The following is a 16,415-nucleotide window of genomic DNA, read 5'->3' on the forward strand; positions in this document are numbered from 1 at the left end:
GGGGTCTCCTAACCCAGCGAGGCTCAGCCCGGTCCCACCCCCTCCACCCTCCAGCCACTTTTCTCACTTCCTAGGAGAGTAGAGAAGTGGCCCCTTCCTCCTTCTCATAGGAAAAAAAAAAAAAATGCAGCATAGAATAGGGTTTTAGAGCTCCGCCTGGGACTGCTCTGGTTCAAAACCCAGAATCCCCAAGGTGCCAGCTGTGTGATTCTGGGCAAGTTACTCAACCCCTCTGGAGCTAAACTCTCCCACCTAAAAAACAGGGGAAATTCTGGGGCACTCGCAAAGGTTAAACCCTCTAACGACACAAACAGGCGCCTGCCACATAGTAAGCGCTCAGTTGTTATTTCAGGGTGTCTGACTCTATGGTTTTGCAACTTGGAGATGGGGGCGGGGGGGGCTGGACTGCCGAGTCGTGAGCTCGAAACCCACTCTCTCGAAGCTCCAGCAAGAGCGTGTGCGGGGGCCAGGGGGTGCTGCCCGGGGGTCTGTCGATGTCCGCCCCTCCGCCGGGCTTTGGGTTGCATCCCGCTCTACTCGGCGCGCTGGGCCCTGGGCGCCAGGTTTCTAGGGTCCGTCCGAGACCAGCAGCGGAGCACCGGGCGGCGAAGAAATCCCCGGGGGAAAACGCCAGAGCGAAGGCTCCCGGCGCCGGGGTCCCGAGCCCCTGCTCGCGGATGCAACTAATTTTAAAACTATTCGAAAGGCGGGGAGGGGGAGGAAAAAGACAAAAGGGCAGCATGCGAGGGGGACACGGAGTGCGGCAGCCCCCGGGTCGGAGCTGGACCGCGGGCCGGCCAGGGAGGCGACAGTCCAGCTCTGGAGCCGCCGGGATCTCCCCACTTCTCTGCGCGCCCCGCAGGCCGCCCGAGGCGACTCTCACGACCCCCAGGGCGCGCGGCCACAGGTCGTGGGGACCGCCCGCGCTGGAGGCCCCTGCGCGCTGCAGCGGGGCTGGCGGCCCCCGCGCTCCCCGGCGACACTCACCGACTGCAAGAAGCGCAAGGTGCCCACGTAGTCCCTCTCGGTGCCCAGGATCTCGTTGAGGACACAGAGGCGGAGGCGCAGCTGGCGCTCCGAGTCCCGGGCGGCCGCGCACGGGCCGGAGCTGGGCGCAGCGGCGCCGGGGGCCCGGGGGTCCGGGTGGGCACCGTCCCCAGCCCCGTCGCCGCCGGGATCGCTGCCGCCGGGTCCCTCCATTCTAGAGCGGCCGCGCGGCGCCGGCTCCTTCCCCGCGCGGAGGTGGCGCCCAACGGCGACTCAGGCGTCCAGGCGCCCCATCCCGGACGGGGCGCGCCGGCGGGCCGGGCTCAGCGGCGGGCCGGGCGCATGGCGCGGCGGGCGGGCCTGGGGGCGGGCGGCCCGGGACGGAGGCGGAGGCAGCGCGCGGGGGCCGGCCGAGGGGCGGGAGGGGGCCGGCCCTCGGGGCTCCCAGACGGCGGGCCCCGCCGCCGCCCGGCGCCCAGGGAGCGTCTGCCAAGTGCCACGCCGCGCTCGGGCCGCAGAGGCGCTCGCGCGCGGCCGGGCCCCGTGGAGACGCGCGGCGGGGCTCGGGGCTCCGCGGGGCGCTCGGCGCGGCCGGAGCCGGGGGCGGGGGCGCCAGGCGGCAGGCCTGCGGAAGGGACCCGCGTGCCGGGAGGGCCCGAGGCGGCGCGCACGCCGCGCCGAGCGCACCAACTCGGCGCCCGGACGCGAGGCGCCCCCGCCGCCGGCTACGCCACGCCCACCCTCCCCGCGCGGCAGCCCCCGCGCCCGGCGCCCGCGCGCAGTTCCGGCCGCACCGGCTGCTCGGGCGACGACCCCCCGGCTGGGGACCCCCCCCGCCCCCCGAACCCGGCAGGCGAGCCGGCCGCCTCTGGGGGGACCCCCAGCCCTTGCGGTCCCCGGGCGCTGCCACGACCTTGGAAAGGAAGAGCGCGGCGCTCGCGCTCTCTTACTCCCTCTTTTCTTTCGCCTTTTCCTTTTTCTTTCCGAACTTCTCTGCCCCCGTGAGATGACCCTGCCTGCTCTTCCCACCTTTCCCAGAAGAACTTATCGTCTGCGCTCGAGTTCCTAATCAGGTGGCAGCTGCTCTGCCCGCGCGCCGGTCCCATCCACCCACCGCCCGGGATAAGGCCTTGGGGAAACGCGGCTTCTCGTCCGGGCTGCTCTGTGTGACCTTGATAATCAGCGAACCGCTTGACGAATGTCGCGGGAAGGTATGGAGAGGTGAGGGAGCTCCGGGGCCTGGGGTCAGCTGCTCAGGTGCTGGCTGGGTGACCTCGGGCTGGGTTCCTTGCCGAGAGAGCCTTAGTGTCCCGGTCGATACAATGGGAATGTTGCTCTTGGGTACTAATGGGTACCTGGCTCTTGGGGTCCTGTACGGGGTTACGTGTTAATTCACGGGAAGTACTTGGAACAGTGCCCTGCACCTAGAAAGTTCTCTATGAATGTTTGTTCTTAGTTATTATTACTGCGTGTGCGAACCGCCCTCTTGACCGAACCCCATTCTCCAAACTGTCCACCCAGTCCCTAACCTGCCCCTAGTCACCGGCGGGAGACTGTTGTCTCTGCAGTGGGTTAGCTGATTCATGTAATAGCCCCCTGTAGGCTGTAATCATCCTTCAGGCTGGAACGTTATTGCTTATTTCTCTTCCAGACAGCCAGGATTGTTCTCGCAGTGGCGTCTGGGTAATACTGTGAGTGCCTAACGGCAAGGGCACAGAGCGGGTGGCTTCTGCCCTCTCGGAGCTCTGTTTCTTTGGGATCATGGACAAGGTGGCATGGGATCTGGGCTTTGGGTGGGTGAAGTTCCCCTGAGCAGAGAGTAAGGGGTGTGAGGTAGGTGAGCCTGCCAGGTTTGGGGAGCAGACTCGATTGTGTCTGAAAGACAGCTGGCTCCCAAAGTTCCAAGAAGATTGTAGAGGTCCCTGGAGTAGCTCTGCTGTGTGACCGTAGTCTGGTCACAACACCTCTCTGAGCCTCAGTTGCCTCATCTTTAAATTAATCCTGTCTACCACAGGGGAGAGCATAGTGGGATCATCATGGGTGCCGAATGAAACCAGCTTGCATTTGTATCCCCATTCCAAATCTAACTGGCTGGGTGACCTTGACCAAGACGCTTCACCTCTCTGAGCCTCAGTTGCCTAATCTGTAAGGTGAAAGTCTTTGTAAGAGAAAAAGTGTTTGTAAAGCAGAGTGGGTTAACCTGGGACTGTAGACATCTGGGGTCAGACAACTCTTGGCTGTGGGGAGCCATCCTGTGCATTGTAGGACACTAGCAGCATCCCGTACCCCCTAGCCAGTGGCACTCCCTCCCCAGTTGTGACAACCAAAAATGTCTGCAGACATTGCCAGGTGACCCCTGAGGGACAGACTCGCCCCCGGTTGAGGACCACTGATACAGAGTGCCTGACACAGAGCTGGCGCACAGTCTGTGCTGAACGATGCTAGCCCCTTCCCAGCTGTGCCAAGAAAGGTTCGCTGCGACATCAGAGACTCGTTTCACACACACAGGGCTCCCAGGCGTCACCCTGGAATCAGCACCCCCTACCGGAAAGACTGTCCAGCATCTCCGTGTTGTGGACGGAGCCCACCCCCGGCCCACGCCCATCTCTTCCACATTCTGTCCCTCCCTCACATTCCTGGGGTCTTTCTCCCCCGCCATCCCCGTCCCCAATGAGAGATGATACGACTTTTCATAAATTCCTTAGGCTCTCGGTGCCTGGCTTTCCTCGTCTGTGGGCTGGGAGAGCACCAGGACCCACGTCACAAGGCTGTCGCAGAGATGCCCAAGTTGGCACATGGGAAGTGCCCAGGCAGGGCTGGCATTTATTTATTCAATTCATGGATTGACAGCTGAATGCATTCAGAGGCATTTGGCTGCAAGGAGGAGACGAATGGGCTGCTGATGGTTCAAACATAAGGACGTGGTTTATTTCACAAGAGGTCCAGGGGACGTTGGCTCCTCTGGCTGGTTCAGGACTTGGTGACATCCTCAAGGACCAAGGCGCCTTGACCCTTCTGTCCTCATCAGAGTGGCTCTTCTAAGGTTTGGGGCCTCAGAGTCACAAGATGGTTGCCATGACAGCCACGTCACCTGCTGACACAACAACTCCAAAACAGGAAAGAAAAGAAGAGGTCAAAGGGGGCCCTCTCTGAGCCTCTCTCTTACCAGAGAGAGAGAACTTTCCCAAAGCCCCCGAGAGGCAGACTTCCCCTTACACCTCACAGGCCCGGCTGGTCACGTGGCTGCCCTTGAATAGTCCCTGAGCACAAGCAGGGTTGTCACCGTCAACTTGGAACAGCCCTGCTCTATCTCCTGGGACATGGCTGCCTGAACAACTTGGGGTTCTGTCATTAAGAGAGAAGCGTCTGCCACAAGCACCTACTATGTGCTGGGCCCTGGGTGAGGTTCTGGGACTGCAGAAGTGAACAAGACCAGCACATTCAGGCCCTCACGGAGCTGAGGTTATTCCAGCCAAGGGGACAGACAATGATGAATTAAACAAAGAAGGACAGCAAGTTCCTTCCATCATTCACTCAACGAGTGTTTATTGAGGGCCTACTATGTGCCAGGCTGGGATACAGGGATGAACACAGCAGGCAAGGTTCCTGCCCTCCTGGTGCTTCCAGTCCAGAGCAAGGGGAGGAGGACAATAACCTAATTAACAATCAATCAATCAAGGAGATCCTTTCACCCTCTCCAGAGTTGGTGGGTGGCACCTCCAGGCCTCTGTCTCAGTCACTGCCTACTCCAGGTCGCATGACTCAGGCAGGGAGCCCAGCACTGTGTGATCAATGGGGACTCCCTTGGTCCACGACCTGGCTGCCTCCCAGCTAATCCTGGCACAGAGCGACTCACTGAGCAAAACATGACTAAGCAATCCCAAGCTGGGGGAGCTCCCATTGCTGCTGCAGCCTCGACCTCTCCTCCCTCCTTCCCATCACCTCCTCCCACACCCTCCAGGGTCTCCAGCAGGGCGCCCTGACATCCCCGTCAGTCTCCAAGGCAGGGCCTGAAATAGGCTATCGCTGGGGAACAGTCACCAAAAGAACAGAGAGAAGGGAGAAAAAAACCCTACAGTTCAGGGGGAAAAAAATGTGATGATAATAATAGGGAAATTCTCTTCTGCAGGACAATTTTAGAGTTTCTGTTGCCACGTACTTTGCAAATAGTGGGAAATACCGTTTCGTTTCTGTTGCATAAGTTTCACAGCTGTGGGGAAGAAGTTTGTGCTGCTTGGAAACATCAGACAGGCAGTTCCTTATTCCCTGACGAGACGCTCAGATGCTGCAGGCACGATTTGAAGGCCCCCTTCCCAAGCTCTGCTTCAAAGGAAAAATAAGAGAAAGCACAAAAATACAAGGGGTGATTTTTTTTTTCCAACCCAAGTCAAGGGAGCCAGGTGAGAAATGAGTCTTCGGGCTGCCCAGGATTAATCATTTCCCAAATGCAGATGAGTTCTCAGTAAGTCAGGCCGGCCGCCCAAGGAGTCTATTCCCCATTTCGAGCACCGAGAGCAGCCTTCTGAGAAGAGGAGAGAGGCGTCTCCACCCTTGGCATTGGACAGGACGGCCGGACAGCCGAACCAGTGCTGGACACACAGGCCGGAGTTCACGTCTTCATGAACCGAAATGTAATGCTCTTCCTAATAGTCTTGGTTGAGCCACCCGGACCGCCCAGGCCAGAACTTCTCCAGAGGAAGCCTTGCTGATGGAGGCAGGTCTCTCAAGGGCTCTGGTTCCAGGTCTGATTCGAACATCATAAATATCAGATTAAGTCCCGGCTGCAGAGCTTTGCCAAATCACCTTCCTGCCAGAAAGCTTGGAAACATGGCCCCGAGGAGATAAGGAAACGCTTAGGACCCTCGGTTCAGATTCCAGCCCCGCCACTGACATGTGTGCCTTCTTCTCCAGGCTCTGGATGTTGTTGTAGCTCTAGAGACCAGCTGCCTGGGTTCCAGTCCCAGCCCTACCACTTCCTAATTGCGTGACTTTGTGCAAGTGATTTAATCTCTCTGGGCTTTGAGGTATCTGTCTGTAAGATGGGGCCAATAAGAGTGCCTACCTCGCAGGGTTGTTGTACGGATTAAAATACTTAATAGAGCCAAAATGCTTAGAATGCTGCCTGACACTCAGTTGAGTGTTAGCTGTTATAACTGGGTGAGGCCGTGATGTTAGGAGGTGTGGCAGCCATCTTGACACCATGAGGGAGGACATTGCTGACCAGTTAAAGATGGCAAAGTGACAGATGGAAAGAACCTGGATCTTTGGTGTCACTGAGCTCCTGAATTAACCAGCTGTGCAACCACCCTCTCTCTGAACTTCTCGTACTATGAGATAATTAAATTCCCTTTTAGTTTAAGCCCGTTGAGTTTACTTTACTTGCAGCTAAAGCATCCTACCTGATATGCCTCCCTCCCCCAAGATTTCTCCCCACTTAGATAAACTGATCCTTCTGTTGATAGGATGACCAAACACTGCATGACGACCAAGCACTGTCACATTGCATGGGACAATCGCAGTTTGTACCTGTCTTCCCAGAATAATTATTAATAACATGCCAATTTGGATGATGATGGTCACCGTCTCCTTTGAAATAAGCACTGCCCTCCTTCTACTTCTCTCTTAAAATGCAGATGCCCCAGAGGGGTGCTGCTCTCCGCCATATTGCTTTCCCAATGAAGCAAAGACCTAAGGTTTGTAGCATGAAGCCTGGATTGGGGCTAAAAGTTAAGAAAAAGATTCAGAAAGAGATTGTTGCATAAAAGGTAAATTCTACAACTTCGTCAAGGTCAGAGATTGACCTGGATGGTGTGTCTTGAAAGTCTGCAGCCAAGGGTGCCAGATGGTTTCAACAGATGTACTGGACACATATTTATATGTCTGGGGTTTTTGGGTGGTTATTTTTTTTCAGTTTGTTTCCTGGACTGAAAGCTCAAAAATAGGGCTGCCCAGTCGAAATCCAGACGCCTGGCAACCCCACTGGTAACTTTTACTGAAAGCTGACGGTTTCCGCTTTAGCCAGCAGAAACACAAACAGCCACACCCTCTCCAAATGCCATTTATGCTGCAGCCTGCCTTCCAAATTTCCTGGGCAAATTCCACTCCTGGAGGCTTTGTGGAGAGGGGGAAAGTCGTCATAACAACTGGTACCATTTGGGGCGTGCTCACTGTGTACCAGGCACTATCAAGAGGTGACTTCAAATTCTCACCATTGCCCTTTGTGGTAGCTATTACTACTGTCGTCCCTTTTTTACAGATGAGAAAACTGAGGCTTACAAAGGAACCCGGTCAAGGTCACTGTGTTAGTTAGGATAAAGACAGCTGCTGTGACGGTACCCAAATGGTAATGGGTTTTTTAAAATAGAGCTTATTTCTCTCTCGTGTTATAGTCCAGGAACAAACAACCCAAGGCAGGTATGGTGGCCCCAAAGTGTGGGGCCCAGGCTCCTTCCCACTCGGGGCTCCACCATCCTTAACACGCGGCGGTCACCATGTGCTCCAAGGCGGCTGCTCTAACGCCACGTTTCAACCAGCAGAGGGAGAAAGGGGGATGGGAAGGAAGGCAGGTCTGTTTGAGAACCCAAACAGGAAGGTTCACCCAATTGGCCAGAGCTTTGCTGCCCAGGTGTGTCAGACCCTAAATTCGTGCCAGTCTACCTCTCAGGTGTTGCTACTGGACCCTGAGAGTCCTGTCTCCCTCACCGTGGGACAGTGCCAGCACACCTAAATATTGATTGAATGGATGAATGAACATCTGCAATACTCCTTTTGGACTCCAAGTTGGGAGAAACTTCGCCGTGAGCGCCTGGCTCTGTCCTGGGCACTGAGAAGAGCGAGTGAGACAGATAAGGATCCTTGCCCTCCTGGAGCTGACATTCTAGTGGCAGAGGAGACAGACGTGGAAGACCCCAGAGGGTCACACAGTCTGCCAGATGATGGTAGCGACTGTGGAGAAAAACAGAGCAGGGAAGGTGACCGGGAGTCCTGGGCCAGCGCACCCAAGGGGGTGAGGGATTGTTGCGACAGCAAACAGAGGAAGAACCCCAAGAGGAAGGGCAAGAGACACTTGCTCGGGTTGCTCCTGTTTGGGGAGAGAGTGTCTGTGGTAACAAGAGGACCTCACCGAGGAGGTGACATTTCAGCCAAGAACTGAAAGGTGAGGGAGCAGGCCCTGCGTGTGTTCCAGGCAGAGGGACGAGCACGTGCCAGGGCTTGGAGGCAGGAACAGCAGAAGTGGAGAAAGTGAGGAGGAAGAGGAGAGAAGGAGATGCAAACAGAGGGGAGCGGGAGCCAGATGCACGAGCCGTGTAGGTGGCTGTCAGGACTTTGGCTTTTTCCCTGGGTGTGTGGGAGCCATGGAAGATTCTGCACAGAGAGGAGATACGATCCCACGGCTTCTAACAGGATCCCTCGACTGCTCTATGGGAAGAGACTACAAGGGGGTGAGGCCAGAAGCAGTGAGACCTGTGAGGAGGGAACTGCAATAGTCCGGGCGAGAGATGTCGATGGCTTGCACCAGGGTGATGCCAGGGGTGATGGGGAGAAATGGTCTGTTCTGGATCTACCCTAAAGATAGGACCTACAGGGTTTGTTGAAGTGCTGGGCATAAGAGAAAGAGCTAAACGGGACGCCAAGGTGTTTGGTCTGAGTGACTGGAAGGGCAGGGTGGGAATTAACCACGATGGGGAAGATGGTGGGAGGAGATGGGGAACTTGGTTTTGGCCGTGTTCCGTGTCAGATTCGATAGTGGAGTGGAGACGTTGAGTGGGCGGGCAGATAAACAATGTGAGGATTTAGGGGCGAGGCCAGCCGGGAGACAGGAGTACAGGCATCGTCGGTATAAGTGATGTTAAAGCCACGGGACTGGGCGAGATCACCTAAAGAGGGCGTGTGGACAGAGGGGAGGACAAGGAGAGAGGCCCGGGGCACAGCGATGTTCCGAGCTGGGGCAGCCGGTGAGCGAATGCCAGAACAGAGGTCAGAGAGAGTCCATTTTCAATTTGCTGAGTTTCCTTGGCTTCCGTAAGAGGACGGGACATAGCATTGGAGCCTCCCATGACCTCATTTCCCCTCATGAAGTGGGGCAGAGGGCAAAGTTCCCAGTCTCGGCTCCGTCATTTCCTTCGTGAGCCTCAGTTTCCCCATCTGTTAACTGGAGACATTAAGAATCCTGCTCTGCCAGCTCTCCGAGGAAATATGAGGACACAACAAGATCTTACAGACCCCAGAATGCTTGAAAAATGAAGAACCCTGCACCACGAAAGGAGTTGCTTCCCCTACTGCCCAGCTTTAGGTCCTCAGGAACGCAAAACTGAAGCTGAGAAGAAAACGTACGCAAATTCAGAGAAAACAAAAGAGAAGTTGTAGCAGAGAAAGAACTACAGATAGCTCCATGCAACAACGTGGATGAATTTTAAAAGCATAATGTTGAGCCAACGAAGCCAGATATAAAACAGCGCATTATGGCTGGTTCCATTTATACAGCACTCAGAAGCAGACAACATTAAACTACGGTGTGTCGAGGTGCACACTCGGATGGTAAAGCTATAAAGCAAAGAGTGTAGTGTTCACCATACAAGGCAGGGCCCTGGTTTCCCCCCGGGTTGGGGAGGGGAGTCTGGGAGGGGCTTTAGGGAGCTGGCGGTGTTCCATTTCTTACCCAGATTTCATAGAGATTCACTTTATGATAATTTATGATTTACGTTTATGTCTTATGCACTTTTCTCTATATATTCTCAATTTCCCAATTTAAAAATGCATCAAAAGCCTTAAAAATAAATACACACACCCAGATTCATACCCTCTGACCAAGTTACTCTTCCAAGGGGAGTTTAAACTACAGAATTAATCGCACGCGCAAACTTTTTTATGCACAAAGATGTTCACTGCCGTGTTATTTAGCCCCATGTTTGAAAGGACCTAAATTCTCACTAACTACATTATGACATCCACAATTTGGGAAATTATTTGGCCTTTTAAAAGTCTGCTATCAAAGAATATTTAATGGAATAGGAAGATGGTCATGATACCTGGATAAATGGGGAGGAAAAGAGTGGAATATAAATTGCATGTAGACCATGATCCCAACATTGTCAATACATACGACATATTCATACAAAAAAGACAGGAAGGAAGATATTAAAATGGTGAGGGTAGTTACATCTGGGCAGTGGTCTTATGGCTATTTGTTTCCTTCTTTATACTTACATTTCACAAATTTTCTATACTGAATATGTACTACTTTTTTTCTTCAATAGGTTGCTTTTTCCCCCTTTTAATTTTGAATCTCAGATGCACACAGTTAGTTAATCATACTCCTTGGGCCACAGCACACCACCAGCATCTGTGTAGAGCCTGTATTTTGTTTTATTTTCACTTATTTTTGCCTTTATCACCCATCTCCACTCCTCCTCTTTCCCCCTCCCCAACGGACACCCACTTTGGTTTATTTAAAGCATGTTCTTTCTATCCATCTGCCATACACTTGTTTGGATATATGTGGATCCGAATAAACATAGTAAAAAATATAGAAAGAGATAAAGTGTTGTTTTATGATTGTTTTTAAATTTTTACATAAATCGTAATTATGCCTCTGATGGTCTCTTACTTTTTTCACTCAGCGTCATGTTTTTGAGCTCATTCTTTGTTGCTCCTGTAAATATGTCGTCACTTCCGACTATTGCTTAATTTCTCGTTGTGTGCATGCATCTCCGTGGGAGCGACAGCCTGCTGCTCCCCAAACGCAGTTTCCTCCTCTCCCAGGACACACTGAAGGACTACATTTCCCAGTCTCCCTTGCAGGTAGGCGGAGCCACATAAAGGAGCTTCAGCCCTTGGATGCCAGCAGATAAAAGGTGCCTCGCCTCCATCCCAGCCCCTGAAACTTCTCCCAGGCCTTCTCCTCCATGCTCTTTTCACTTCTCAACTGATTGGGATGACGACCCCAGAGTGACCTTGGCAGCCATGGGTTGAAGGTGCCCCAGCCACCCTCAGCCTGGGTCTGAATGCTTGCGTGGAGGGGCACCAGACCACTGATCAGTAACACTCACCTTGGACTATTAGATGAGCAAAAAATAAAACTTCCATTGGGTCTGAGACTTTACACACTTTAGGGTCTATTCATCATAGCGGCTAATATTGCCCCTAACCAATAAAACCATATTCTACTTATCCATTTCCTAGTACTAAACACTATTGCCCCAAACTCCTTGAAGCAACGCGATGACAAACATCCTCATGCATATTTCCATTTGCATGGGTGAGCAAGCTTTTTTAGGTTGTCTACCAGGAATGAGATTGCTGGGCCATGGGGTTTGCACAAATTTTGTTCACCTGACCAAAGCAATGGAGAGGCATCCAGGTTGGGGGGCAGTGACAGCCGAGGCTTAGTATTCAGGTACCCAGAGTCAGCACTGCCAGGTAGGGTGTCTGTGCTCCTAGGGGTCATGGCTGGAGCCACCCCACAGAGTGGTGTGGGCATTGTTCTTGGGGGCATGGGCTCTATGACCAGCTTCCTGGGCACCCTCGAGGTTCTGTGAGCGCCCCAGAACCATTAATAAGCTGACCAGAGTGGGGTCTGTCGTTAACAACTGCAAATCCCTGATCTATCCCAGATTGGGGGTTGGCAAACTTCTGTAAAAGGCCAGGTAGTACATATTTTCGGCTTTAAGGGTCCTGCAGTCTGTGTCGCAACTATTCACTTCCGCTCTTGCAGAAGCAAAACGGCCAAAGACAGCATGTAAATGAATGGCTGTGGCTGTGTTCCAATAAAACTTTATTTATAAAGCAATAGCCGTGGGCCACAGTTGGCCGATCCCCGAGCTGGACAAAAAAGAGACTCTCCTTTCTCTAAGTCTCTGGTAGACATGTACATCATGTTTCCTGGTCTTAGCTCTTTGGTAAGCTCCTTTGCTCCAGCCATTTTGGGGTCCCACCCCGAGCCCAACACATTACCTTGCCTGCAACAGACTGATTCAATGAATGAATGAATCAATCAATGAATGAACGAATGGCTTTAATTTAGAGGTGGTCCCACTGAACAACTCAGGCAGAGACCAAAGAGAGCAGGAGCCAGATGTAGACAACATGTGGGACCGAACCATTGCACGGGGAGCCCGGCCCCGCTTCATTGAGCCCTCCTCTGCCCCCTGACCCTGCAACTATGCCCTCTAACCCCGCAACTGCCCAACCAGGCTTCATCCCACATCCCTGGCAGGCATCAGTTCAGGGGTTCAGTTTCCCAATTTCAGAACCTAATGACCAAGGGCAGCTGTGGGCGACTCAGTTCTCAAAAGCAAACTGTATTCCAGTGACTAATCCATCTTTCGCTCCCGGTATTTTTACTCATCCCAGCAGAAATGTGTATGAGTCACAGCTCCTGGTGGAGAATTTTTTTAAATGCATCATTGTGTGTGTATCTCCAGCCTGCAGACCTGCAAGGTCTGGGTGCTGTTGGCAGGGGGCTAATGGTTTCAGCAGCAACAACAAAAGCTGTCAAGTCACACTAACCAGGACTCCTTTCCCCACGCTCATCAGCATCCAACAAGGGAAAGAAAAATAATAATTGATTCAGCGTCTGGATGTGGTGCGTGGAGTCATTAGGGAGCCACAGACCTACACATTCTCCTCTCAGTACCGTTCCCTTCTGCTAAGACTCCGCCGCGAGCACCCCTCCCTCCAGAAAGCCCTCTTGATTAGTCTGAGCTCAAAGAGCTTCTTCCAGCTCTAAAACCATTATGATTTGTGAATCAAATCTCACCGTCTTCTAATCACATTTCTATCCCGCCAGTGGATTCCTGCAGCCTTTAGGTAGAAAATTCCTCTTCTACGCCTCTCAACCAATTTGTAGCGTTCTTTCTGGAGCGTGAAATCATTCCCACGTGGGTGTGTTCTCTCGCTCCAGCACAGAGCTGATGTGGAAATTATGAAGAGATGAAGTCAGATCTCCTCTGGGCCCCTCACTGGCTGCGTGACTTCATCTCTTCGGCCTCAGCTTCCGGATCTATGAATGGGGATGAAGCTGATAATCATGATAATGGAATAAATGGAGCTCACGTTTCCGGAGCCACTAGACTGTATGTTCAATGTAGGGAAGGGTTTTTGTCTGTTTTGCTCACTGCTGTATCCCCCGGGTCTGGAACAGAGCCTGGGACTGTGTAGGTACTCAACAAACATGTGATGGATAATGAACGAATGAGTGAATTGTTTCCCATTCTTGCCTATACCATCCTCCCAGGAAGAGACCTCCAAGGTCAACCTTGACTCTCCCTTTGTCCATATCCAGAACTCTCATCTCTCAAATCCCCTAGTTACTGTATTATTCAAGGTTTCCTAAGATGCAAGAAGCAGAAATCCAGCTCAAACCAATTCTAGCAAAACAAGGAATGTAATGGCTCATGTAAGTAAAAAGTTTACATTAGCTTCAGGCACAGCTGAATCCAGGTACTAAAAGAAAGAGACTACCTCTTTCCCAAAAGTCCAGCCTGTAAGCCTGTCTGATTAGCCAGGATTGGGTCATATGTCCAGTCACTGACTCTGAACAGCCAGGCCTGGGTCATGTGTCCTCCACTACAGAGGATGGGAGGGTAAGTCCCACCCAAACCTTGTGGACTGAAAATGGGGAGGGGATGTTTCCAAAGGTGAGCTGGGGCCCTAGCACTAGAAGAAGGGGAATGGGTGCTGGGCAGCCAAAAACAGAGGACTGGGGAGGCTTATCCTGCCTCCAGTTTCACAGGCCTCCATTCCGTCCTGCACCACCCTTTCAGGTGAACCTCCAGAAAGGGCAGCTATTATCAAGTTATTCCCTTGCTCAAACACCTCCAGTGGCTCCCTACTGCTCAACGACATGATTATAATCTGGCATGGAAAGACCTCTGCGATATGACACCAGGCTTCTAGCGTCTGAGGGGTGGAGTTGGGAGATGCAGGTGTGGATTCCAGGGCCATCCATAATTCCACTGAAACTGCTGTCATCACGGTCACCAATGTGGTCCTCCAAGCTCTGGGCTAGTAGCTATTTCTCCATCCATATTGTACTCAATGATTTAGTAGCGCTCAGCACAGTGACATCTCTGTCCTTCCTAAAATATCTTCTTCGCAGTAAACACTGGATGTGCCCTCCCTCCGCCCTCCTTCTCGTGCACTGCCGCTTCCTACTGGCTGTCTCTGGTGATAAGAGGATGCTCAGACTTTATCTTCTACGCCCACTGAAGATACTATTGGTTGCAAACTCAACAACCATGTCCCCCTCTCCCTATCAAAACTCCAAGTTTGGCTGCCATATGCTTGTGCAGAGAATGAACACCTTCCTACCCACAGTGGGTCAATCTTAAGCCTTTGCCAATCACGGGCAACAGGCATAAGACACATTTTTAGCCAACAAACTTGATGGAAGTCTCTTGGGGGCTTCAAGTTTTCCTCCCTCTTAAAACAGGACACAGGAAAGGTCGGACTGTTCTTCTGACTGTGGCTGTGGCATGAAGACTTGATGTCTGGAGCCATGGCAGCCATGGTAGACCCATGAAGAGAGACTGTGCCATCATGGCGGATAGAAGGAACCTGGATCCTTGATGCTGTTGTCAAGCCACTGAATTAACCAACCTTGGGACTGCCCTGCCTCGGGACACTTTGTTTAAACCACATTGAGTTGGATCTTTATTTACTTGTAGAAAAAATCATCCTGATGGTTACACCCTATGTATGGTGAAACTCCTGGAAACATAGCTCTGGCCATGGCCTTCTTCCTCAGGTCACTGCAGACCCATGTGGGTGCATAGTGGACATCTCGCCAAGCAGTCCTACAGGCACCTCAGAAACATGTCCCAACTTGAACCAATTATCTGCCATGTTCCCCAAGAGACCTTCTCCACCACTCCACCAGATGGACGGCATCACCATCCACAGTCTCGCCCATGAGTAATCCTAGACTCCTTTCCTCCTGCCTTCATTTATTTAACAAACTCGTATTCACTGAGCGCCTACTGTGTGCTAAGCATTATGCTAGATGTACGGGGAAAAACAGAGAATAAGACAAAGTTCAATCCCTCGTGAGGCCTCTCTTCTAGTTGGGGCAAGAGAGATTTTAAACAAACATATAAGCTCATAACCAATAACAGCTAAGAAATAAGCAAAGTGTTTTCATAGAGAAATACCCGAAGGCACGTACCTAGATAGGGGGGTTCACAAAGACTCTCCTAGGGAGGTGATAGCTGAGCTGAGATCTGAATGCTGAGCCAGAACCAGCTCTGCAAAGTGTGAGAAGAGCTTCTAGGCAGAAAAAATGGCAAGTGCAAAGGCCCTGAGGCTGGACCCAACTTGGAACACTCCGAGAGCAGCAAGCAGGCCAGTGAGGGGGCAGGGATGAGCAATGAGAAAAGTGCAGGAGATGAACTTGGAATGGTCAAGTCAGGAGACAGCAGATACCTGAGTTTTTGCAAAGCACAGTGGGCAACCAGGGGAGGGATTATAACAAGGACGCCTGCCGTTTGACCTGATTCAGGTTTTTAAATGGTCACGCTGTTGGTTGGAGAATGGACTGTAACAATAAAAATGCTCATGACTAACCCTTTTACGATACATACTGTGTGCCAGGCACTTTCTATATTCTCATTAGAAATAGGAGGTGTTATTTCCCATTAAATCCTCATGACCTCGAGAACGATTATGGTGCCACCATAATCAGAGGCACAGAGAGGTGAAGTAACTTGCCCAGGGTCACACGGAGAGTACATCAGAGCCGGGACAATAGGAAACAGGGAGACTATAGCTAGAGGCTGTGGTGGATGGGGCAGCGGGGAGCTCGGCTGGGTCCAGACTGGCAGTGCTGGAGACGGAGAAGGGCGCGGATCTGGAATATAACTTCGAGATGGCAAGGGAAGAACTTGCGGGTGGTGTGAACGAGTCCTGGCCGTGCCTTCTGATCCGCTTCTCCAGCGGCATCTCAGCAGGGCTCTGGCTGGAGGCCGGGTCACCGGCTCGGTGGCCTCCCTGCCCACCTTAGGGATGGAGGCGCCCCCTCCGCGTTATCCCGCCGCACCGGCCTCCGCCCTCGGGCGCGCCCCGCCCCCCACCGCCTCGCCCGCCGCCGAAGATCAAAGCCGGGGAAACGCCGGGGCCACGCGCCTCGCTCTCGGCGGAGAGCACTTTGCAGACGCTCCCTGAGCCGCAGCAAAACTTCCATTGTGCTGCTGGAGACGGAAAACAATGCGCGTGGCCCCGCGCTCCGCGGCCAGAGGTTGCGCCGGCGGACGCCCCCCGTCCCAGCCCCGCCGCCCCGCCGCCCGAGCTCCCCGGGGACCAGCAGGGCGACAAGTGCGCCGGACGCTGCGGTCTCCCCGGGCTGCAGCCCCGGCCGCCCGCGCATCTCGCTCTACGCCCGGAAAACCAGCAAAGGGGGAGCGGGAGGCCGGAGGAGGACGGTCTGACCTTTC

The 16,415-nt window shown here is 53.2% G+C and overlaps 1 protein-coding gene across 1 annotated transcript in view; it reads right to left on the bottom strand.

Annotated features, from left to right (window-relative positions):
- The window catches only part of PREX1 (phosphatidylinositol-3,4,5-trisphosphate dependent Rac exchange factor 1), a 182,200-nt gene extending 180,862 nt beyond the window's left edge, over nucleotides 1–1,338 (bottom strand). The window contains exon 1 of the mRNA XM_023626697.2: nucleotides 988–1,338. Within this exon, the coding sequence (XP_023482465.1) occupies nucleotides 988–1,200 (213 nt within the window). The 5' untranslated portion in view covers nucleotides 1,201–1,338. The remainder of the gene's footprint in view (nucleotides 1–987) is intronic.
- Between the last annotated feature and the right edge of the window lie 15,077 nt (nucleotides 1,339–16,415).

The sequence above is a fragment of the Equus caballus genome, chromosome 22 (genome assembly GCF_041296265.1).
Source record: "Equus caballus isolate H_3958 breed thoroughbred chromosome 22, TB-T2T, whole genome shotgun sequence".
NCBI classification, from domain to species: Eukaryota; Metazoa; Chordata; class Mammalia; order Perissodactyla; family Equidae; genus Equus; species Equus caballus.